The 26,567-nt window shown below is 36.7% G+C and overlaps 1 protein-coding gene across 3 annotated transcripts; it reads right to left on the bottom strand.

The window, feature by feature from the left end:
* Positions 1 to 2,079: 2,079 nt before the first annotated feature.
* On the bottom strand, positions 2,080 to 22,467 carry LOC114261920 (Ankyrin repeat family protein). 3 transcript variants are annotated; one of them, XM_028202248.2, is made up of 11 exons: positions 21,999 to 22,467; positions 20,379 to 20,573; positions 6,624 to 6,680; positions 6,393 to 6,460; positions 4,453 to 4,663; positions 4,275 to 4,375; positions 3,609 to 3,684; positions 3,445 to 3,504; positions 3,128 to 3,178; positions 2,944 to 3,022; positions 2,080 to 2,575 (listed from the first exon to the last, which is right to left on the bottom strand). In XM_028202248.2, the coding sequence occupies exons 2-11, from the start codon at positions 20,457 to 20,459 to the stop codon at positions 2,478 to 2,480; spliced, it is 882 nt and encodes a 293-aa protein (XP_028058049.2). In that variant the 5' UTR covers positions 20,460 to 20,573; positions 21,999 to 22,467; the 3' UTR covers positions 2,080 to 2,477. The 3 variants fall into 3 exon arrangements, with proteins under 3 accessions (XP_028058049.2, XP_028058050.2, XP_028058051.2); XM_028202249.2 differs by lacking the exon at positions 6,624 to 6,680 and having other exon boundaries at positions 21,999 to 22,412; XM_028202250.2 differs by lacking the exon at positions 20,379 to 20,573 and having other exon boundaries at positions 21,999 to 22,301.
* Between the last annotated feature and the right edge of the window lie 4,100 nt (positions 22,468 to 26,567).

Below are 26,567 nucleotides of genomic sequence, written 5' to 3'. Positions count from 1 at the left end.
AGTGTAATTAATGAAAATAGAATTTGCCAAATTTCAATTTGTGCAAGACCTCTTGCAAAAGTTAGAGGTGTCCACCGTTTGCGTCATTGGCTCCGTTTAGTAGAGCTGTGGGAAGCTGATTATAACTTATAACCTAACAGCTTATAACTTATAACTGTGAACATAAGTTGATTTTTGACTTATAAATTAAGCTTTTCCTCCCCCACTCAAAGAATAAGTTGATTTTTGACTTATAAAAAGCTATAAGCTGTATTGTTAAGCTGAACCAAACACATCAAAATAGCTTAAATTAAGCTAAAAGTTGAAATAAGCTGAAAATAAGCCCTACCAAACAGGGCCATTGATCTATCTATCTATCTATATATATATATATGAAATGAGGGGAGCTTCTATTTGAACACACCTATTCCACTTTTTACACATACTTCTCAGTTCACACACCTTTAAAAAAAAAAAAAAAATTTACTTATTACACACACTTTTCCAATTATATTCTCATACACACAACCTTCCACACCAGCAAGCACCTCGCCGGCGGCGACGCAACACCACCGTTCCTTTTCACTTCCAGTCACCATCCTCACCCCTTCCTCCACCCACCGACGACACTACCGCGACCCCCACCTCATTCCTTCGATCTCTCTCTCAGAGTCGCGAAAATGGGGTTTCGGAGGTTGATAGTTGAACTAATATATTTTGTTCGGATGTTGATGGTCGAACCAAATTCATTGGTTCGATGGTTGATTTCCGAATGGAGGCGATTCTTTCGATACTGGTAGCCGAATGGTAAGAACACGAGTCTTCTTTCAGATTTAGGTTCTCCTCTCTCTCTCTCTTTGTGTGGATGTGCAGAATTGAGGGTCACAAAGGGGTGGGAGCTGCGGCGGCGGTGGTGTTGTGTATTGAAAAAAATATTTTGATAATTTTATTTTAGGATGAAAATGTATTGAAAAAAATATCATTAAGTGTGTGAGGAGAGGAGAAGTGGTCTGTGTGAATAGAAGCTTGCTGAAATGAGGTAGGTTTTAGAGAGAGAAAGGAGGATGAAGAAGAAGAATAAAGAGGAAAAGGAAGAAAGATTGAGGGGGGAAAGGATTTGGGATGGCTGTTGTAGCTAGAGAAGGTTTGTTTGTCGGCTAGGTTGTCAAGGGGCGATGGTTTTTTTATTTTTTTATTTTTCCTTTCCTTTTTAGTTTGTCCAAAATGACATTGTTTTGGGACACCACAAACTAAAACTTTTTTTTTATATTAAATCATGCTTCGCAACTATGTTATTATTTAGATAAATTACACTGATACCCTTGACGTTTATATTTATTATAATTTTTCGTCTCGTATTTGAAAAATTACACTGACCTCCCTATTAATTTAATTTTATGTATAATGATCATTACGGTAAGGGAGAACAGTTATGAAATTTTAAATCCTAAGAGACAATTTGTAATGAAACTTTAAATCTCAGAAAATGAATGTAATTTTCAAAAGGTAAGAGAAGAATTGTAATAAACATAAACCTCAGGGGTATCAATATAATTTACCCTATTATTTTTAATGTATTATTTATTGAACCCTATTTGTATAAAAAAGCAAACCAGTGTTTATAAATTATGATTTATGATGATGGTTTGATATATTATAACTATGGATATGCTGTGTCTTAAAGGATTTAAATAACTATTGACCTTCTAATCTGTTGTCACTCTGTTGATATGTGATTCTCTAATCTATTGTCACTTTGGTGACCTACTATATACTACCCATACGTATGATTATACATTATGTATGTCATCATATATTTATGATTTCTGAAACATATTTATGTTGTCTGAAATAGATGTAAACAATTTATATATTTTGACTAAAATAATTTTATATTATGCTTGGGTATAATAATCGTTACTTTGTAATATACTTGCAAGTTATTTACCAATTTTCGGAAGATAACGGTTAGAGAAGGTGTACTGACTGATCGCAATGCCTAATCACTGGATACCAATACGAGTGTACTCCGTAAGGAATCCACATCTACCAGTGCTTATAGAAAATGAATTCAATGAGTTTAGTATCTGAACACACATGTTAAAAGCAATCCATGAATCAAAAAAAAAAAAGCAATCCAGCACCACCCAAATTTTTATCCGTCCATAGCCAGCTGACCATAACCCCATTTTGGGTATGCAGCCAGATCACAATCCACCGTCTCATATAGTATGACAACACAACAATATGGGACCAAAGAAAATGACACAAACATACACTCACACCTGTTCTTTACAATGTTAGATGAACAGGTAATTCTGTAATAGACTTTATCAATTGTGACAGGTGAGATTTTAAATGCCTTGGCTAGAGAATCTTCCCACATTCTCCATGAATTGCCCAAATACGAGGATGTCAATTTATTACAAAACTCTAAAAAAGTAGGATTCAAATTCGCCATTTTTCAAGGAAGCAAACAAGTTGGAATAGTTTAGCATTCAGATGATGTGGTGTGGGTTCAAGTGCTCACTCTCTTCCATCTTCTTTCGCATCTTGTTTTGCAATGTAGCAGGAGCACAATCCAGTGGTGTTTCCCCTGAAAAAGACCTAATCAGTCAGTTCCATCAAATGGACTTCTAACCACCACTGACTACAACTCTTGCATGCTCTAAACTAAACTAGGAATGAGGAAGAGTCTATACCACAATGTAACAACATTATTCCCTCAAATTCATGAACTAGCATTATTCAGAAAGTCTTGTGTGTAGAAATAGAGAAAGTAGTTGTTTGGTAAACGACAGCACTAATTTGCATTCCCTTAACATTCAGGAGGCAATGACCACAACCCAGGAAAGGTGAGTCAAATAATATATTATACTCTACAAAAGCTTGTCTGAGACATTTCCATCCATAAATTAATCAACCTGGACACTGGACAATTTAGTCGGACATGGAATTAATTACCCTGTAAATTCCTGTGATCCAAGCTAGCTCCATATTCCATAAGAGCAAAAGCTATATCAGTTCGATTAAAAAGTGCTGCCTACATCCAATCAATACAGTCAGAAAATCATACCTTCTCAAAAGAAATTAACAGAAAAAAAAAAAATCAGAATGTAATAGCATGCACATGAGAGAGAGAGTCTACCAGATGTAACAAAGACAATCCTTGTTTGTCACAGTAATTTGCATCCACACCCTGCCAATTTGGTAATGCGTCAGATTGTTAACAAGAATATTAACAAGAAGATGATCAGTATCTGACCAAGCTTAATTTATAAATACATCATGGCTACTGCCAAAGCAATCACTGCTTTGACTGCTTTGATCAGTTGTGCACGCAACTGATCAAAGCACTGAAATTGTTTTGGCAAAAGACTCGATTGCTTTGGCAATAATTGCTGTCATAACCACAATAACAAAAATAACAACGATAATAATAGTAATAAAAGAAAGAACAAGTACTTTACTCAGAAGCTCCTTGACAGCTAAAGTGTCACCATTCTTTATTGCCTCTCTTAAACCCTAAGCAACAATTCATACAATAGAGGCATTCAAGAGCTAACCTTTTCAAACCAAAACAAAATATCATTGTATTTACCACTCTGAAGTACCCAGGGGTTTCATACCTCTCCATTAACTTCATAATCCATTTGAGATTTTTCCAAACTACTCGTGGTCACCTGACCAAGATTGAAAGTCGTACTGCAAAGTTTTACACAAATTTAATAACTACAAAATTTTCAAATAGTGTAACCAAGCAGAATTTGACATTGAAACCGCAGCACATAATTGCACAATCTAAACAGATTCAGAAGAAATATTACTTCAGCGAAATATAGCCTCTAAACAAAACAAAAGTACCAAAATACATACACGAGCCCATGTAAATTCCATTTTTTTTTCCTTTTCTCCTTCTCCTTGGGTGATAAAATGAGTGAGGATAAGTGAAGATTAAGAAAGAAATTTAGACATTGAATGGATCAAGACAGTAGAACACATGGATATTGAACCAAGTGCTGTACAAATTGAAAAACCATTCTTTGAAATTCATATGCGAGAATCAGCTTAAGTCAATTTGGTTTTTAAACCTAAACAATACCAAGTGCATATCACAAGGGCAGAAAGATTAGGGCTCCATAGTCCACAACCTCCAGCAACCAAGAAGAAAATGACAAGTCTTACTAAAAAATGCAGACCACTTACAGCTGAATCATATCTAGAACTCCAGTTTTATGTCATCTTATGTCAGACTGAACACAAAATGTAAACTGAAAAACTCGGATGAAACATACAACTGCTTGTTGTTCGACGTGGAACCTCTATTCTTCAGAGACGTGTCTGTCTTCTTCGGTTTTGGGTTTGACTGAGCTGTAGAAGTTGTTGTACTTTTGTTCTAAAGAAACATAAATAAAGTCTGTGAGGTCCATGTAATTCATTGAAAATGCATTTTTAAAACCAAAACATTCCTACCGGCAAGGTTACTGCATCCCTGGATGGAACTGGAGCTTCACAAATGCATAAAGGCATTCCACACTTGCACTCTACAATACCTAAAATGGGAATTTGCTCAGCAGTTGGTTTGGGATTGGAATCTGGAACTGCACTAACGTCTAATCTTGAAACTGTATCTGTAACAAGATTAACTCCATCCAAAGAAGCTGGTGCATCATCTTTCCTCAATCTTTACCGAAAACAAAATCAAGAAATAAATAAGAATTAACTTCTTTATGATACCATTACTTTTTAAGATTACAAAAAAGAGTAAGGTAAAGTTAAAAAAGAAAAAAGAAAAATCCTTCAAGATCCCTAAACCACAAAGTCAGTGAAACATTCAAACAAGATGTAAGAAAATAAATCACCAACAACACAAAAGCTCAACACATGTAGTTATATGCTTTAACATCTTCCAATAATGCAGCCCCTTGATTCATGTAGTCTTCACTTGCTAAAGAAAGGATAAATGATGTTGTTAAGTTACCAATTTTCCCAAAAGCCTAAGCTGTTAGGAAATGGGCCCAACAATGTCTAGCTATCAAATACCCTCCCTCACGGGCAGCCTCGTCTTACACATGAAGAGACAAGCAGAGAACCAAACAGAAGGGGAAGCAAACAACCCAACAGAGAGGAAGAAACCAAATGGGGACATGATACCAAATACTAACGGAGAGACTTGAACCCAAGACCTCTTTCAACCAGAGTTCTGATATCATGTTAAGTTACCAATTTCCCCCAAAGCCTAAGCTGTTTGGAAATGGACCCAACAATGTATATCAAGCTATCTACCAAATGTGATAGTCTAAGACACAGAAATCATAAGCGCATGCAGAGCATATGTAATTTTTTATAGGGTTTTATGTCTGTTGGGTTGAAGTTATAATTTTATTAGTTACGAGATTCGTTTTGTAATTTGTAATTTTCTATTTCTACAATGTTTGTTCACTCATCAGTAACATCCTTAATTAACTTAGACTGAAGTACACTATCATGAAGTAGCCTTCTTAGTAGTTACACTTGCATCTTGTGGAATAATCACAAAACCTCTAGAACCTAAGCAATCATACACACACAGACAACGATTTGAGAACGCAAGTAGATCAAACACACACATAAGCAACACACAAAGATTTATGTGGTTCACCCCAAATATGGGTCATGTCAACAGAGTCACTACAGTTTCACTATGATCTTCGTTAAAGGAATTACAATAGTCTCTCATGCTCAATCTCACAAACCCTCTCTATTGAACTCATCAATACTTGCCTCAATCACTCTCAGGCACAAATAATAGAGTTACAAAGGAGTACTATAACACTAGCTCCAAATTAGCCTAGGGCAACAAGGATTTGGAGTCCAGTTGCCAAAACTGGGTAGGAAACTACCTCTCTCATGCCTTCAAGGAGCAGCTGGACTGCTTGAGCACCCCCAAGCCTGCTAAAGGATTCATATAACCCTTGGTAGAGTAGGATGGCAAAAAATGATTCATGTAGCTGACCCTAACCTAATTGGGACACAGGACTTGGTTTGTTATGGTTATCCATCATTTGTTCATTCATTGCAATTTCGATATTTGAACTCAGCCAATATATTTATCAACATCTCTGTATATAGGATCTTTGAAATGGTAGTCAATATTGACATTTCATTCACCACATGCAGCCTAGTTTCCTCCGCAACGACCATAACAAAAAAGCGTACTGAGCAATATATCTAGAATTCAACAACTCATTATTCATTCAACACACAGTTGTAGAAAGAACCTGAGCACATCTCATTTCATCTATAAGTAACAAAATGTGTAACCATCGCACCAATCGGTTTTGGTTTCCACTCAGATTTCACTAATAAGAAAGCAAAGAGAGATTTGTAAAATGTATTGTAGTTACTATAAAGTAAAAGTAGGAAGCAATTACCCAGAAGCATCATTAAAACATTCAGAGCAAACTCTGACACACGAGTGAATACCGAATTGTGGTAAGGCCTGAAACAGCAACAGAAATAGAAAACAGAAGATTGCATAATTAACATCCATCCACTGGCAGCACTACTATGAAATTAACTGATTTTCTTTTCCTTTTTTTGATACATAAAATAAGTTATATAACTGAGTTTAGACATATATATCAATTCTACATAGCTCATACCATTTGATTTGATGAATGTTCAGCACATAAAGTCCGACCACAACATCGACAATGATGCTGCAAGTTTGAAAGGAAAACCAGGGGATATGAGAGAGAGAGAGAGAGAGAGGGAGAGAGAGAGAGAGAGAGAGGAGGCCTAAATATAGACCTGATTTACATGAGACACAAAAATTTCTGCAGCATATAACATTTCACCATGTCATATCTATCTCAGTTTATAGGCATCAAGTCATCTTTCTGCCTAGTACTTGAAGAATTCATCATGGGAATTAAAATAGATATTTGTAGAAGAAAAGTAATGTAAAAACAAATTCAATTTTTTCTGGTTGATAAACAAACTGAAATGAAGAACATTCCTAATATGCCAAGATCCTTTATGCTACTAGTTAATCAAGATCAAACCCTGAACCCATAGCATACTGTGACCTTATAAGTTTTTGCATATTCCCCCATCAGTCCTCCAGAAAATATTGATCATGCTTCATTATTAAATTGAAAAATTAGGATTTCAAGTTTCACATGGCCAATAAATTTCATTTACATTTTACATACAAAGACATGTATGTGCATAGGAAGCCAATGGTTCAGTGGTTCAAATTTGGCCTATTAACCTTGAGGTTTGTGGGTTCATACTTGAGGGCAGCCACTTTGTGCAAATTATGCCAAAGGTTAGGTTTGTACCCAATTTATCCCTCCCAGACCCCCCATCAAATGAGGACTAAACTAGGTGTAGTTCTTTAAATAAAAAATAGAGAGAGAGAGAGAGAGAGAGAGAGAGAGAGAGAGAGAGAGAGAGAGAGAGAGAGAGAGAGAGAGAGAGAGATGGGGTTTCACCATTTTTTATGCAAAATTGGCAGGCTATTATACAAATTTAGGCCATTGTTTCATCAAGTTCCATAACATGACATATATTGGCCAACAAATGATGGTGTAGTCAAGCAACAGGATGATTCTCACTAATACATTTGGGATTATTGGCACCAAAATCAGCATACATATACCATCATGAATAATTTGAAATGTTAAAGCAACTAATAGCTTAAAAGACATCTGCAGCAAATTCTGCTCCAACTTTCTCTACCATATTGCATCTTAAGGGTCAAAAATCAGATAATAACTTAAAACACAAAGGATTCCTAATACTACCTGAGACCCTAGACCCTTATAAGACCAAATTTACCCAAGATAAGCCATCAACACAAGAAGCATAAGGTTTTGGGGTATCACCTTTCTTTTTGGCACCTTTTAAGTAAAATTTTTACTTGTCGTAAAATATTTGTATTTTTTATTAGTGTACTCACACTTTGTGATTGTTTGGGATGTGCTATATAAGTGTACTTTATAACTTTTTGACTAAAAAAGTAGAGAAAAAATATATGTATGTTTGGGACAACTTGTTGACTTTTTACGAAAAGATGTGTTATAAAATATTGTAGTACAAGCAAAATGACCATGTTATCCTTTTGACTTTTTGACTTGACCTTTGGGTTGTTGAATTCAAAGGGCAAAATAATAGGCTTCCCCCACAAGCTTCCCCCAACACAATAGGATTCCCGAATTGAAGAAAAAAATGAAAAATAATACACGACAATTAGCACAATTTAACAACTATGCATAGTAATAGATAATTGGTGTTGGTTTAATGCATTTCTCAAGTTCAAATACTTTCATGGTGAAAGATTCAAAATTAAAAGAGGCCTAATAAAAGCCTGAATGCCACTACTTTATCTATGGTGCTTAACGTGGAAGTGCCATTGATACTCAAGCTTCAAGCTGCGACACCAAGAGTCTTTTAGCTAAATATTGTTTTTTAATTAACTATTTATAAAAATATTGAGATTTTGAAACTATTTGCCAAAATACAACACTTTTTAAATTGCAACTTGAAGTCACAATGTCTTTTAAATTTAAATCTTCAAGTTGTGATTTTATGCTGAGTTGGCCAAATGCCAACTTGAAATTGCAAGAAATCGCAAGTTACACTTGTGATTTCACCCTGGAGTGAATTTGCATGTTCTACCTGCAATTTTAACTTCACAGCAAAGTTGCAAAGTTATCATATGGCCAACTCAGCGCAAAATCGCAACTTCAAAAGCGACCTTGCGACTACAAAAAGTGCCATATTTTTGCTAAATCATTTTAAATTATACATACATATATATATATATATATATATATTATAAATAGTTATTTAAAATCAATATTTGGCAACTGTGTATCACAGAATTGCGATGGCATAGAAGGAGAAATAAGTGGTAGGGATCATAGAGAGGGATGAGAGAGTATAGGGAGCTATCCTCAGAATTGAGGATCGAACAGAAGATAATCATTATCCAGGTTGACGAGAGATCTAGAGGGAGTCTAGTGGAGATTATAGAGAGGAATCGACTACAAAGTTTCTCTCTGAAGATAGATTTGGGAGGTGTAAGTTGGGTTGTGCAAGCTCTACAGTAGGTGGAGAAATTTTACGAAGGAGGCTCTTTCTTAAGCAAATATCATAACAGCTCTGCTGTGTTTTGTTTACAGAAGTATACCAATGGTAAGGGTGCTTTTGTTGATTTGTCGAAATAGGAAAGAGGTGTCAAGAAATGCAACATTATCATTTCGGCGGGGAATAATGGTAGTGGGTGGATGGATAAAGTTACCATGCTTCGTAAAGTCATTTGCAATGAACCCAAGAGGAACACTATAGGTATGGATGCCAGGGTTAGAGCTATAGAAGGAGTTTCGAGCAAGGGGACAAAGGAGAAGGCTTGGGAAAGGAAAATAGGGGTGAACAGAGGAAGGAAGTTTGTTGATTTTTTCACTGAGAATCGAATGGGCAATTCAAGGGTTGATATGGAGCAGGCGGTAGTCTATGTAAGATGTGATTTTTCAAGCAGCTGAGCTCAAATTGAAAAGGAATTGAGCAAATATTTAAAGAAATCTATTGCATTTTGGCCATTTCAAATCAATAGAGCTCTGTTCTGGGTAAGTAATAAAGAGGAAGCGAATTTTATTGGAAACAAGGGACTGAGGTTCTTCAACAAAGGTGTGACGATCAGTTTAGAGAAGTGGTCAGAGGTGAAGCATGTTAAACTAGAGGTGATTGTCTCTTATGGAGGGTGGATTGCAGTGTGTGACTTGCCATTTACCCTTTGGAATGAAAAGGTATTCCAGTACATGGGTCAAAGATGTGGTGGTTTGTTGGAAGTGTATAGAAGAACTGTCTCTTTAGAAAATCTATTTGAAGTAAGATTGAAAGTGCTTTGATTGTGGTTTTCTGCCAGCTTGTATGGAGATCAAGGAGGGAGATCGATCTTCTATGGTGCATCTCAAGCCATTGTCCAAGTCAGTGCGACGGAATGGGGATGTTTGACCAACGATCTTCCGGCAACAGTCTCCTGGCGAATCTTTCGCCAGGGACGAGGAAGACGAAGGGGAGGGACAGCCAGGGTGGACACGTGGTGGCTTTGAAGGGGAAAATCGAAAGGGTGCAGAAGTCGAAAGGGCTGGGGTTAGCTCCCGTGCGGTGGCTGAGATGGAGGGAAGATCAAGGGATAAGGGGCTTAGGGAGGTTCCAACTGGGCTACTGGGGCGTAGTGGGCCAACTTTTATTTTGGGCCCAAGTGATTTTTATGATAAGGGCCAGAGGTTTATGAATCAATGGCCCAGGTTGTATTCTCCAAGAGCTAGGCCAGTCTATAAGCAGCAAATGGATTGTAATGTTGGGCCTCAAAAGTGTGGATGTGGTCTATTCAACTGATTTGGGCCCGGTGGGTTAATTGAAAGGGGTTCATGGTTCGGAAGAGAGGATCCATGATGCTGATCGACCCAATTTGCTTGTAGAGGAGAGACGATCCATTGGGGGGAGAGGAGGAGGCTCAGCGTCGGCAGTCGTCCAGGGTGCGAGAGGCTATGGATGTGGATCACGAGATGAATTCTTCGAGGACTAATCAGTTTCGACTAACGAGGGACGAGATTCAACTAGGATTAGCTGATTTTGTGAATGGTTCTGTCGAGGATCTGCAGAAAACAGAGGGGAATATGGAGGAGTGGGTTGATGAAAGGATAGAGGAGGTGAACGATGCTGATTTGTTGAGTTGCAAGGTTGATGATGGATGTTTCGAGCCTAATGAAGTGTTGCAAGCTTTGGAAATGTATGGGTCTGAGACGAGCTCTGAGTTTGTCTCTAGTTCAGAAGGCGATGGAGGTGATCAAGAAGAGTATGACTTTCAGCTGTGTAATTTCTTTAAAAACAAGGCATTGTTGAGAATGAGGAGGCCGAGAATGTCTCTGAAACAATGGATCATGTCAATGACACTATTATGCAAGATCCCACAGCTCTAGCATCTGAGAGGGGTAACACTGCTAGTCAAATCTTTTCTTCTCTTGGGGATGGGGTAGGGGGATCTCGGAGTCAGGGTCATGATGGTTCTGTTAGGGGAATGGATGATCAAGGAGTCTTGCCGGATATTTCCAGAGCCATGATGACTGGCTCTACTATTAATCCTGTGTCCTATAATGCTAACATTCCTGTAGGCCAAGTAAATGATGCTCAAGCGGGAGGTTCTGTTAATCATATGCCCAGGAGAAGTTGTGTTTTTAGTGGAGTGAGGGATAGTGAGGTTGAAACAGAGCATTGGTTGATGGAGTTAAGCAAGTATGAGTCTTGTCCTACTGAGGAAAATGAAGTACCTCTTTTCAAGCATTTGCTTCAAGTTATGGGGCTTTGGTTAGTAAGGTTAAATGGAAGGGAGGGGGTTAGTGGAAAGGAACTTAGTGTCTCCAGGGGGGAGTGTGTTAGACGGGGAGGGGCTTTGGTTAGAAGGGGGGCTAGGGAGTTAAGGAACTTGGTGAGCATAATTAATTATGATAGGAGACAAGAGGAGGTTAGGGGTGGCAATGTTTCTCAATGAAGATTGTTAGTTGGAATGTGAGGAGTTTGGGCTCCCGGAAGAAGAGGGGGTCATTAGGGATTTTTTGAGGAAGTATCAACCTGATATAGTCATTTTTTAGGAAACTAAAGTGGAAGCTTGTGATAGGAATTTCATTAAAAGTGTTTGGGGAGTTAGGCATAAAAAGTGGGCTTGTGTACCATCAGTGGGAAGGTCTGGAGGTCTTTCATGTATTTGGGATGAGAGGGTGGTTTTTGAGTGTGACTCATTAGTTAGAGAGTTTTCATTATCTGTTAGGTTCAGGAATCTAGATAATAGTGAGTGGTGGTTGTCGGGGGTATATGGCCCGAATTGCCCCGCTAAGAGACAGGCTTTGTGGGAGGAGTTAGGTGGATTATATGGATTATGCTACCCCAACTGGTGTTTAAAGGCGGATTTCAATGTGGTTAGGAAGGTTTCAGAGAAGCTTAATGGGGTAGAATCAATAGGAGTATGAGAAATTTTGATAGATTCATTAGAGGATGTGAGTTGGTGGATCCTCCTTTATTTAATGCAAGATTCACATGGTCTATTCTTAGGGAAAGTAGAGTATGTTCTAGACTAGATAGATTTTTATTTTCTTTGGGTTGAAAGGGGGTTTTCCCCAATGTGAGACAGGAGGCGTTTCCAAGATTGGTGTCCGATCATTGTCCCATTATGATCGAGAGTTGTCCTTTTAGGTGGGGTCCGGCCCCATTTAGGTTTGAGCATATGTGGTTGGATCATCATTTATTTAAGGAGAACTTTGCGGGGTGGTGGAATAATGCTAGATGTCACGGGTGGGAGGGTTTTAAATTCATGAGAAAGTTAAAGGTCATTAAAGAGTGAGTAAAGCTTTGGAATAGGGAGGTGTTTGGAAATTTGGAATCATCTAAACTTCAAGTTATGGGTAGAATGGAGGAGGTAGATTCTTTGGAGATGCAGGGAAATGAGGTCGAGGATTTGAGGAGAGAGAGGAGGGAGCTAGGCGTGAAGTTGGAAGAGTTGACTCTTAGAGAGCAGATTTTTCGGGCACAAAAAGCAAAGATGAGGTGGTGAAGGGAGGGAGGGGGGGGGGGGATGTTAGTTCAAAATTCTTTCATAGGGTCACGAATGGAAAAAGGAAGAAAAAGTTCATTAAGAGGTTGGAAGTAAGGCCAGGGGTAGTGCTGGACTCAGAGGAGCAAATAGTCCAAAGGATTTTTGATTTTTACTCAATTGTTTTCGAAGGATGAGATAGTCAGGCCTGAGATAGAAAGGATTGAGTGGAGGCCTATTGATCAAGAAAGTGCCATCTGGTTAGAGAGGCCTTTTGAGGAAATGGAGATTAAGGATGTAGTTTTTGAGTGTGCATGGGACAAGGCTCCAGGCCCCGACAGGTTTTCGATGGCAATTTTTCAAGATTGTTGAAAGGTGGTGAAGAGGGATTTGGCAAAGGTTTTCATAGAATTTTATGAGACAGGGGTGGTTAATTTATGTGCTAATGTCACATTTATCTATTTGACTCCTAAGAGGGATGGAGCCATCTGAATTGGTGATTTTAGACCAATTAGTTTGGTGATATCACTCTACAAAATTTTGGGGAAGGTTTTGTCAAAAAAGTTGAGGGCTTCTTTAAGGGATACAATCTCTTTGACCCAAGGGGCTTTTGTGCAAGATAGACAGATTCTAGATGTGGTTCTGGAGGTGAATGAGGTGGTTGAGGAGTGTAGAAAGTCTGGAAAGAGAGGTCTTGTGTTTAAGGCAGATTTTGAGAAAATGTATGATCATGTAGATTGGCATTTTTTGGATTCTCTGATGGAAAGGAAAGGGTATGGTGAGAGATGGAGGTCCTGGATTAGGGGATGTTTGGCGTCTTGCAATATGTCGGTGATAGTCAATGGTAAACCAGGGCAGACTCTTAAGGCATCTTGAGGGTTGAGACAGGGCGATTCTTTATCTCCTTTTCTCTTCATCATGGTAGCGGACGTGTTAGGAAGGATGGTGGATAGGGCTAAAGAGGTTGGTCTGTTTGAAGGTTTACAGGTCGGTAGAGATAAGATTAATGTGACACATCTGCAGTTTGCGGATGACACTATTTTCTTCTTTGAGGGGGACGAGAGTCAAATCGTGAATCTCTTTTCGGTGGTTAGGCTTTTGGGGCTGCTCTCTGGTCTCAGGGTAAATTTAGAGAAGAGTAAGGTTGCGGAATGTTGATTCATGTTTGATTCAGAGAGTGGTTGAATTACTTGGGTGTAGTATAGAGACATTTCCGATGAAGTATTTGGGGCTTTCGCTGGGAGGTAACCCAAGGGATGAAGTGTTTTGGAATCCGGTTGTCGAAAAAATAGGAAAGAGATTAGAAGGGTGGAGTAGGGCTTTACTATCCCGTAGGGGTAGGTACACTCTGGTTAAGACAGTGCTAAGTGGAATTCCAATTTATTTCATGTCTGTGTTTAAGATTCCAGTCAAGGTAGCAAAATCTATTGAAAAGTTAATGAAAGATTTTCTATGGGAAGGAAAAGACGAGGGAAGGAAGGATCATTTGGTGAACTGGGAAACGGTGTCCTTATCTAAGGAGAAAGGGGGTTTGGCCATTGGTAATATAGTGGCTAGCAACATGGCTCTGCTAGGCAAGTGGTTATGGCGATTCCCCAATGAGTGTGGTTCATTATGGCATGCGGTTATTAAAAGTAAATATAGGATTCAGATAAATGGTAGGGACTCTTAGGTGGTCTCGAGGGGTAGCGGGCGTGCTCCTTGGAAGTCTATTTCTTAGATTTATCCAGTTTGATCCCGATTCATTTCTGTGAGGGTGGATAATGGGGAAATGGTCAAATTTTGGGAGGATGTCTGGGTGGACTCGACGTCCTTGGCTGAGTCCTATCCACTTCTGTATGGCGTTTCTCAATCTTATAATTGTTCTGTTGCGTTTATGGCAGGTTCTTTGGTGGTTCCTTTATCTTGGAATTTTAATTTTCGTCGAAATCTTCATGACAGAGAAGTGTCGGAATTGATCTCTCTTTTGTCAAGGCTCGCAAATGTTTCTTTGTCTCCATTGTTAAAGGATAGGTTGGTTTGGAATATTCATTCGTTGGATTCTTTTACTTGTAAGTCCTTTCTTGATAAAATCATTGATACTTCTCATGTTCCTCAGTTTCTATTTCATAACAAGATTTGGAAGACATGTGCTCCTCTCAAGGCGAAAGTGTTCATGTGGATCTTGGTTCATGGGGGCACTCTGACAAATGATTCATTGCAAAAGAAGAGACCGTCGCGGTATCTTAATCCTCAATGGAGCATCATGTGTTGTAAAAGTGGTGAATCTCTGGATCATCTCTTTTTGCATTGCTCGGTGGCTAGGTGGTTATGGCATAGGGTGTTTGGATTGGGTAGTGTGATGTGGGTGGCCCCAAAAGGATGTGCTCAAATGTTGTTATTTGATTTTCAAGTTTTTGGAAGGTCAAAGAGGGCTAAAGGACTTTGGAGTGGTGTCGTCTTTGTAATTTTCTGGATTGTTTGGTTGAAAAGAAATGCCCGTGTTTTCGAAGGAGTTGCCGGGGATATAGACTACTTATGAGATAGGGTGAGATACTTGGCATCTTTTTGGGCCTCGGCGAGCTCAGTATTCTGAGGGATTCCGCTTTTTTTGCTTGCTACCGATTAGGAGGAGAGTTAGTAAAGCTTGTGTACAAGAAACTACGTGGACAGGTGAGAAAGCTAGGGAAATTGAGGATACCGGTTTTAAATTGTATTATAGTGGTAAGGATAGACGCAGGAATGGGGTAGGAATCTTAATTGCCAAGGGTTTTGTGGAGAATGTAGTGGCGGTCACTAAGAAAGGGGATAGGATTATGTTAGTTAAACTAGTTATTGGAGGGAATATAGTAAGCGTTATTAGTGCATACGCCCCTCAAGTAGGATTAGATGATCAGACTAAGAGGGATTTTTGAGGGCAAATTGATGAGATCTTATAGGAGATACCCGTAGGAGAGAACCTGGTTATAGGTGGTGATTTTAATGGCCATGTAGACATAGATAAACTAGGCTATGAAATGGTGCGTGGTGGATACGGTTTTGGTGATAGAAATGAGGCTGGAGAGTGTATCTTAGATTTTGCGCTGGCTTTTGACCTGGTGGTGGCCAATACTATGTATAAGAAGAGGGAGGAGCATTTGATAACCTTTAAAAGTTGGTCAGTTAAGAGCCAAATAGATTACTTCTTAGTGAGAAAAGTGGACTGCCTAAAATACAATGATTGTAAAGTGATTCCTGGAGAGAGCCTGACCTCTCAACATAGGATCTTGATACTAGATTTATGTTTTAGAGGACAATACCAAGCTAGGAAGAATGGTGGGCGTCGTAGGACGAGATGGTGGGACCTAAAAAGGGATAAATTAGAAATATTTAAGAATAGAATGGAGAAAGAAGGTACTTGGGAATTGGAAGATGATACTAACACTATATGGAATTCGATGGCCAATTGTATGAGGAGAATCTCAAGGGAAGTGCTTGGAGAGTTGAAAAGAACGGGACCCGGCTATAGGGAAACTTGGTGGTGGAGGGAAGAGGTCCAAGCAGTAGTTAAGGCAAAAAAAGAGTGCTTTAAAAAGTGGCAAAAGGATAGAACTGAGGAAAACCTTAAAAGCTATAGATTGGCTAATAAGGAGGTCAAGAAAGTAGTGAGAGAGGCTAAGTTGAAAGCTTATGATGACCTATACACTAGACTAGATAGTAAGGAGGGAGAGAAGAGGGTATACAAACTTGCTAAGATACGGGAGAAGAAAACAAGAGATTTTAATCAAGTTAAGTGCATTAAGAGTAAGGATTCTAAGGTATTGGTGAGGGATGAAGAGATTAAGGAAAGATAGAAGAACTATTTTGAGAAACTATTAAATGAGGAACATGGAGGTACGGCAATAGGGGAAGAAATAGCCAGTAATACGATAAACCAAGACTATAGGTTCTATAGCAAAATTAAAAACTTTGAAGTGGAGATTACACTTAAGAAGATGAAATCCAATAAGACTTTAGGACAAGATGATATCCCTATTGAAGTTTGGAAGTGTTTGGATAAAAAGGGGGTTGCTTGGTTGACTAGGTTGTTTAGCAAAATTTTGTTGACCAAGAACATGCCAGATGAGTGAAGGAAGAGTATTTTAGTGCCAATCTATAAGAATAAAGGAGATGTCCAGAATTGCAACAACTATAGAGGAATCAAGCTAATGTGTCATACAACGAAAGTGTGGGAGAGGGTGATAGAACGTCGATTGCGAGATATAACAGAGGTGTCAGAGAATCAATCTGGATTTATGCCTGGCAGGTCAACAATGGAAGCGATCTATCTTTTGAGGAGAGTAATAGAAAAGTATAAAGAAAAGAAAAGAGACATTCATATGGTGTTTATCGATCTTGAGAAAGCTTATGATAGAGTGCCCCGGAATATAATATGGTGGGTGTTGGCGAAGAAAGGGGTGATAAAAGGTTACATTGATGTGATTAAGGACATGTATGAAGGGGTGGTGACCACTATTAGATCGCCTGCTGGAGAGACAAATGAATTTCTTATTAATATAGAGTTACACCAAGGATCTGCCTTAATTCCTTATCTTTTTACTTTAGTTATGGATGAGTTGACCAGAAATATTCAAGATGACGTGCCATGGTGTATGCTTTTTGCAGACGATATGGTGCTAGTCGATGAGACTAGAGAAGGAGTTAATACAAAGTTGGAGATTTGGAGAAAAGCTCTTGAATCTAAATGATTTCGGATAAGCAGAACTAAGACAGAATATATGGAGTGTAAATTTAGTAACAGTAACAATGAAAATAGAGATGCAGTGAAGATTGAGAACCAAGAACTGCCTAAGAGTGAACATTTTCGTTATTTAGGATCGATTATCACAACAGCGGGGGAGATTGATGCGGATGTGGCCCATAGGATTAAGACGGGATGGTGTAAGTGGAGAAGTAAGTCTGTGATACTGTGTGATAAACGAATACCCACTAGACTTAAAGGTAAGTTCCATAGAACGGCTATTAGACCAGCGATGTGGTATGGGATGGAGTGTTGGGCAACAAAGAAACAACATGTAAATAAGATGAGTGTGACCGAGATGAGAATGCTGAGGTGGATGTGTGGCCAGACTAGACAAGACAGAATTAGGAATGAGTGTATTCGGGAATGGGTAGGAGTAGCACCGATAGAAGATAAGTTGAGAAAGAATTGATTGAGATGGTTTGGTCATATTCAATGAAGATCAACAGAGGCAGTAGTGAAGAGATGCAATGTTGTAACAGTAGATGGCAGTGTTAGGGGACGGGGTAAGCCTAGATTAACGTCGGTTAGCGTTGTAAATAAAGATATGGATCTACTTAATTTGACTAACGAAATGATCTTTGATAGGGCCGCGTGGAGAAGAAGGATTTATGTAGCCGACCTCATTTGATGGGACTTAAAGCTTGGTTTGGTTTGGTATAAATAGTTATCTAAAAACAATATTTGGCCAAAAGACCATTGGCACCAATAATCTAACAGGAACTGCATAAATTTTTTTAATAAGAGAGTTGAATCACAAACAGAGAACAAGTTAGCAAAGTCAATAGCCAGTCAAACAGTTAGCAAGTCAAATGTCGTCTTAAATACTGCCAAAGAGCAATTCCTAAAGTGAAAGTCAAAATGGCTTTGCCAAATCCATTTTTTTTAAAAAAATTGTTTGTCTATAATTGTTTGCCAACTCCGTGATGTTTAGCTCGTGATGGTGTGCCCATTTGAGTGCTCAAGAGTGGCCGTTGGAAGTGCCTCAATGTGGCTTGACATTGGCCCCAAGCAGCCCAGGGCATGCGGGCCAGCAGCAGCCAGCAGTAGCAAGGCCGCAGCCCATACCAACAGCCAGCGCTAGCTGCCAGCACCAGCAGCAAGCAGCAAGGCCGCAGCCCACTGTCAGCGGCCAGCAGCAGCCAGCAACAGCAGCCAACAGTGCAGATTTTTGGCGCATTGTTTGGGCATCCAAATGAAGGAGTTTCGAGTTGAAATTTTTACTGGCAAGAGGTCTTGGGGGAAGTGTTTTCCTGACTAAGTTTCGTGATTTTTCTCAATTTGTGGAATTTATGAAAAATCATTATGACTCCTCGGACATAAGGATGTTTCCTCCTGCCAAAGGGCTAATTGCTTAACAAGCATATCTAAGGGGGCAAGGTGTGCTATCTACCTGCCTCCCCGCCCAAACTGGACTAAGGGGGCAAGGTGTGCTACCTACCTGCCTCCCCGCCCAAACTGGGCTTCAAGTGAGCAACCTTGGGGCAACTCAAGGGCGAGCTTTAGGCATCCAGAAGTGTATTTAGAGTCTCTACGTGGGTTTGGGAGCCTCGTGGACGGTGCAATAATGTAAGCACTGCGTGTGCCTCCCGAGGGAGAGGTTTGACACGTTGTCTTCCTCATGCCATGCGTTATGGCACTTGGGGACTCGTTTAAGACCGAATGGGCTATCGAGGCACCACCAAAGGCCTCGTGTGCCAACTCAAGTGCTTGGTTTGGGTTCAACCTTGCACGAGGGGATCCTGTGGCTTAAGCTAAGCGGTTGAAGGCAACACCGCATATATGGGCTATCGAATGAAGGCATCAAGCTAATGCATTGACTAAGTTCATTGAGGGACTTCATTATGCTAAAAGCGAGCTACGGATTGAGACGTAGCCTTACTCATGCTATACGTTGGTGCAACGCTAAGGTGCGCAATGCCCTTAGGCGGAATCTAACACACGTGTTGGCACGAGGACTATGCCGTGGGCAAGAGATTGACCCTTGGTGGTTTGTGGGCTTCACATGACCAAGCGGCCATCCAATATGCATCTATTGAGGCATGTTTGACCCTATGACACTTTGAGATGCTATCAAAGACCTAAACATGCAATGTTGGCTAGTCTGCTAAGTCGAGGGCCTTCGCTAGCACATTGTTGTGTGGCTAGACACCTTGATGACATGAACCTAAGTTGGGCGAGCACCTTGCTTGAGGTAAGCTTGACACTATGAAGCGACTTATGCCGTGCTTGGTGCACTTGAGGCGTTAGGCCTACTTGTGGCATCCGGGTGAAGACACAACTTCCTTGTGAAGTTGTTTTGCTTGACAAAGCATTGGGCCCTAATGACCAAACGGGTGAGATCATCAACACTCAATTTGTCAACAAGCTATGGCGGGTTTAAACATGGTGGAGTTTGAGCGCCACACGAGGGAAAAATTGATCCGCAGCGCCTCTAAAAGAGTCGGCCCGTGACACACAGCCAACTCCCATATCAAATTTTAACCATTTCATCTGTTTCCCAAAAAGCATCTAGTGATCATGATTTCCTTTGCTAATGTAGCAAATTTGGTGAAGTCAAAACTTGTGCCAAATTTGACACGAGATTTGGCACACCATTAGAGGGAGTATTTATGAGGGTATAGTAAAAAATAGCTCTGGCACAAGGATTTGGGACACCATTGGAGATGCTCTAATCTTTCAAAAAGGGGAGACATACTACATATCTGTTTTAAAGCTCAAATAGATCATAAAAATTTGAGGGTGGGCAACCTAGCATGAAAAATAATATATGGCCTGGACCAAAAGCCATCGTCTATTATATTTCTCTAGCTTATTCTGATCTGATAATTATGCTCATATTAAGTACTGCAAAACAAAAATCCCCAGGAGGCAATAGCATTAGGAGCTCAAAGGAACCTAAATGTAAGTTATCAAAATTCGATTGTCAATTGAATTCGAGCATATTAGGGTCAATTACACACTAAAATAAAATTAAAATACAGAAGGCAGAAAACGAAAACAACAAATGTGAATACATCAACAACTTTTAAACTGGGGAACGGACAGTGTTTAAAAGAGTACCCGTCGCCTGAAGGTATTGAAACTGCATCTGCAGACGTCACAGTACAATGCTTCCTGGAATGGCGGGGGTTCCATTGACATATCAGTAGTACTTTTTCTCAATCTCACTGGCGATTTGACGCCTTACAGTTTGCTGGATACTTCCCACACAAACAAATATGATCGGGATGTATTTACGGAGGCAACTATCTCTTCCTGTTTGGTTACACAATAATTAAGAAGGAAAAATAATAAATAAAAATAAAATAAATAAAGTTTTTCGGAGTCAGTTATTATTTTTTTGTGAAATAGACTTTAACAGAGTTGGATTGGGAGACTAAATTGGAATAATTTTTTTTATTTATTATTTATTATTTATTATTATTGGAGATCAAAATGACAGGAAGCCTCTAAATGCACCCCAATTTTTTGGTTGGGCACACCACCTTACTAATTTTTTTAATACCGTTTTACCCCCTAGGTAAAATGACCAAAATGGCCAAAACCCTAACTCCAGCAACCACCCAGCTACGATAGCCCCCAACTTTGGCCATCCTCTTCCCAGCTCCGACCACTCCTTCCCTACCCCTCCTGCCACTCCCTAGTCTTTCCTCGCCCTCCGATGCCACCCCCTAGCCATTCTGCACCCTCTGTCGTCGCCGCTGCGACCACCAGCAGCCCCTCCACCTCCACCACTGCAACACACCAAGCCCCCCGACCACCGACCCTCTCCTCCTCTTCCTCCTCCCCCTCCCTCAAAACCCTAGATTTCAAATCTAGGGTTTTTAGATTTGAAAACCCACCATCCACCGTGACCCCCTTCTTGTCACAGACCCCCTTCCCCTGCCGTGACCTCTTCTTCCTTCTTCTCCTCTCTGAAACCCTAGATTTCAGATCTAGGATTTTGAAATTTAGGATTTTGGAAAGGAGAAGAAAGAGAGAAAAGGAGGAGGAGAAGAAGAAGAAAAGAAAGTGTGGACAAACAGTGGAGAGGGGGCAATCAGTGGCGGAGGTGTGGCTACGATGGCAGTTGGGTGAGGGGATAAAAGCGCACTTACTTGGGATATTTGGGAAAAAAATGTCAAAATTCAAAAGTAGGGTTAGGGTGTCCAAAGAAGTGGGATGCCTAACCAAACTATTGATGTGCATTTAGAGCTATCCAAAATGACACAAAACTCATACTTTAGGCATGGTTGTTAAAATCGATTCACAATTCGATTAGTACGATTCATATGAGTTTCCACAAAAAAGATACAAATCGTTCTGTTGAATCGGAAAACGAGTAAATCGTATGATTCAGTGCGATTCAGAAAAGATTAGAAAACATATTCTGAAATCAAAATCCACTAGAGTAATTGGATTTTAAAAATTACAAATACAATTATACATCTCTCTATGTTTGTCTTTTCTTAGAGTTAACAAAAAATATATATATATATATATATATATCAACCCAAAATCACCTAACTACCCTATTCTCCTTCCAGAAGATAAGAATTAGAGGATTACATGGACGGATCGTAAATAGCTTTTAAAGAGTTCGTGAATTGAAGTGAAAACCTTAACGAAACAGACAACTATTGATCAATCAAAAATAATTAAACGAGTCAAAAAACACAAACCCAACTTGAAGAGACGAACCTGATTCAGCACGACAATACGACGACTAAAAGAGAGTGCAATTGAGGAAGGGACGTAGCTACAAAGCAGGGATCGGAGCTTTTCATTCGCCGGAAAAACTTGGAGATGGTAGTATCGTATGATCGTATTGACGATAAATCAATCCATTGATTGATTGGTGATAGCAAGGGGGCAAAGACGAGCGAAAAGGTTGGTCACCGCCCAACGCCACGCGCGAATTCGCACGCACGAGAAGGAGAGGAATGGAAAGATGAGATACATGTAAGCAAGCCGAGTCTTTTCTCGGGGGCATGCAGTCTGTTTGGTTCCCGTTGATACCATGAGGTGGTTTTAGTTTACAAAAAATATATTAATTAAACAGTAAAATCAACTCAAGATCTGTATTTAATTTTTGAACCTAGAGCTAAATCAATCTTACACTAAAACCAACTCAACTCAATATAACTTGGCGTACAGTTTCACGATAAATAAATGAATCAATTAATCTATACTTACTATATATTAAGGTTTCAATCTTTCAATCTAAATTTTTTAATTTTTTGATTTTAAAAAAAAAAAACTTAGCATATATTAACTTCTCTCAACCTCCAAGTCTTACCCTCATAATAACACTTTAATGTAAAGTATAAAAAAATTTCTTTGAAATCCAACACATGAATTCTTTAAAAAGTCCCAACAAATATGATTATTATCCCTCATAATAACACTTTAATGCATTAAGAACAAGCATAAAAAAAAAAATTTGAAAAGTCCAACACATATGATTATTATCAAAATATTAAACTTTAATATAATATAAAAAAGGAAAAAAAAGAAGATATTTAAAAAAAAAAGACATTTTAAAATCGCAATTCACGTATATAGATAATCTATCTATCTATACTATATATTAAGTAAAAGGGGGTTTTTAACCCCAAGCCTTGTGGGAGCTCCAATCTCCCAATCTAAATTTCCTGATTTTTTTTATTTAAAAAAAAAATTCTTAGCATTTATTAACTTTTCTCAACTCCCAAGTCTTACCTTCATAATAACATTTTAATGCATTAAAAACAAGTATAAAAAAAATTCTTTGAAATCCAACACATATGAATTCCTTAAAAAGTCCCAACACATATGATTATTATTAAAATATTAAATTTTAATATAATATAATATAAAAAACGACATTTAATTTCTTGAAAAATCTAACATATATGATTATTATCAAAATATTAAATTTTAATATAATATAAAAAAAGGAAAAAAAGAAGACATTTAAAAAAAAAGATTTAAAAATCACAATTCACATATATAGATAATTGTAAACATAATCCGTGCATAGCACGGGTGATATGCTAGTCTATACTATATATTAAGCAAAAGGGAGTTTTTAACCTCAAGGCCTGTGGGAGCTCCAATCTCATAATCCTAATTTTCCAATTTTTTGATTTAAAAAAAAAAACAGCATTTATTGACTTCTCCCAACCCAACCTCAGCATTTATTGACTTCTTCCAACCCACAATTCCTTTTGACTTCTCTCATAATTATTGCAACGCCCTTTTCAATTTCTCCCATACACTATGGTTACACACAAAAATAAAAAAAGACAAGGATTTAGCTATAAATCTCAAAAAGATATAACATCTAAATTTGAATTATGATTTAATAATATAATTATGTATTTTTTTATGTATATCTATCAAAATTTTAAATCACCTAATGTGAAAAATTAATCAATTTTCCAAAATTATTGATTTTTAATTTAGAAAATAGATTAAAAAAAACTATTAACTGATTTATTTATTTAATAACAAAAATATTTCATAATCTCTCCGTCCTAATCTCTCTAACAAATTTTCAAAAAAAAATATTAAAACTTGCATTCTTTTTCTCTTTCCCAAAAAATTAGATAATATTTTTTATTAAAGTTGTAGATATCTACTTATATTTTATATATTATATTATAACATAACAAAAAAAACTAGAAAACTAATTTTTTTTTTTAAAGTTTATCTAAATAAACTTTAAATCAATAAAACTCACATGTCTATCACATATCTAACTGACATCATAACTTACCTAAATAATAATAATTAATTTTTTGATTTAAAAAAAAATCTCAGCATTTATTGACTTCTCCCAACCCAACCTCAGCATTTATTAACTTCTCCCAACCCACAATCCCTTTTGACTTTTCTCATAATTATTGCAACACCCTTTTCAATTTCTCCCATACACTATGGTTACACACAAAAATAAAAAGAAGATAAGAATTTAGCTATAAATCTCAAAAAGATATAACATCTAAATTTGAATTTGAATTATAATTTAATAATATAATTATGTTTTTTTTTGTATATCTATCAAAATTTTAAATCACTTAATGGGAAAAATTAATCAATTTTTCAAAATTATTGATTTTTAATTTACAAAATAGATTAAAAAAAAACTATTGACCAATTTATTTATTTAATAACAAAAATATTTCATAATCTCTCCCTCCTAATCTCTCTCACAAATTTTCAAAAAAAATATTAAAACTTGCATTCTTTTTCTCTTCCCCAAAAAATCAAATAATATTTTTTATTAAAGTTGTAGATATCTACCTATATTTTATATATTATATTATGACATAACAAAAAAAAAAAAACTAAACAACTAAATAAATAATAAAAAAAAAACTAAAAAACTAATTTTTTTTTAAGTTTATCTAAATAAACTTTAAATCAATAAAACTCACATTTCTATCACATATCTAACTCACATCATAACTTACTTAAATAATAATAATTAATTTTTTGATTTAAAAAAAAAAAACCTCAGCATTTATTGACTTCTTCCAACCCACAATCTCTTTTGACTTTTCTCATAATTATTGCAACACCCTTTTCAATTTCTCCCATACACTATGGTTACACACACAAAAAAAAAGAAGATAAGAATTTAACTATAAATCTCAAAAAGATATAACATCTAAATTTGAATTATGATTTAATAATATAATTATGTATTTTTTTTTGTATATCTATCAAAATTTTAAATCACTTAATGGGAAAAATTAATCAATTTTCCAAAATTATTGATTTTTAATTTACAAAATAGATTAAAAAAAACTATTGACTGATTTATTTATTTAATAACAAAAATATTTCATAATCTCTCCCTCCTAATCTCTCTCACAAATTTTCAAAAAAAAATATTAAAACTTGCATTCTTTTTCTCTTCCCCAAAAAATAGATAATATTTTTTTATTAAAGTTGTAGATATCTACCTATATTTTATATATTATATTATAACATAACAAAAAGAAACTAAACAACTAATTTTTTAAAAAATTTATCTAAATAAATTTTAAATCAATAAAACTCACATGTCTATCACATATCTAACTCACATCATAACTTAACTAAATAATAATAATTAAAAACAAATGGAAACCACAGATAAATTAAATTTAAAAAAAAAAGATACTCACAACTCCATCTTAAATAAATTGAAAAAAAAATATCCGAATAGAAGCCACACAAAAATAAAAATAAAAATAAAAAGATATATCTATCTGTCTATCTATCTATCTATACTATATATTAAGCAAAATGGGATTTTTAACCCCCAATGCATGTGGGAGCTCCAATATGCCAATCCTAATTTTCAAATTTTTTCTTTTTTAAAAAAAAAATTAACCTCAACATTTATTAAGTTCTCTCAACTCGTAAGGCTTTTTGACTTTTCTCATAATTATTGCAGTATCTTTTCCAAAACAAATAATTTGTATATTAAATTTTTTTTAAAACAAATATAAATATCTATATCTATTATCTATATCTATCTATTTATTTACATCTGTCTTTAACCCACAAGTTTTGTAGGAGTTCCAATAGTTGAACCTTAATTTCTTAATTTTTTTTGTTTTTTTTTTTTTAAAAATTTAGCACTTATTAAATTCTTCAAAGTCTTTTAACTTCTCCAATACACACTTAACCCTAGACCCTAAACATAAACACCCACAAAGAAAAAAATGTGATTGTAATGTGATGTGATTATAGTTTGTTCAATGGCTCTTTTTTTTTAATATGATTGTTGTAGTTAGTTCAATGGGTTTTTTTTAATGTTATTTAATATTTTATTTACTATTTTAATTTTATTTTTAATATGACTGAAGTTAGATAAACATAAACACTCACAAAGAAAAAAATGTGATTATAGTTAGTTCAATGTTTTTTTTTTTTTTAATGTGATTGTAGTTAGTCAATGGTTCTTTTTTTTTCATTTATTTATTTATTTATTTTATTATGGGAAAAATGTGATGTGATTGTAATTTGTTCAATGATTTTTTTTAATGTGATTTAATCTTTTATTTACTGTTTTAATGGTTTTTCTTTACAATTATTTATGAAAAAATATGATTGTAGTTAGATAGCATAAAAATATTTGTGATTTGATTTGATTTTTTTCTGATTTGATTTTTAAAGTACCAATTATTGATAATGATTAGATTATATTTTGAAAAAAAAATTTAACTCACTGTGTTTTTTGAAAAAAAAATTATTGTGTTTTTTTAACTATCAATTTACTTAATTTTTTATTTG

The sequence above is a fragment of the Camellia sinensis genome, chromosome 4, assembly GCF_055761805.1.
Source record: "Camellia sinensis isolate YWXY chromosome 4, ASM5576180v1, whole genome shotgun sequence".
Classification (NCBI taxonomy): Eukaryota; Viridiplantae; Streptophyta; class Magnoliopsida; order Ericales; family Theaceae; genus Camellia; species Camellia sinensis.
This window is presented reverse-complemented; position numbering and strand designations above follow the sequence as displayed.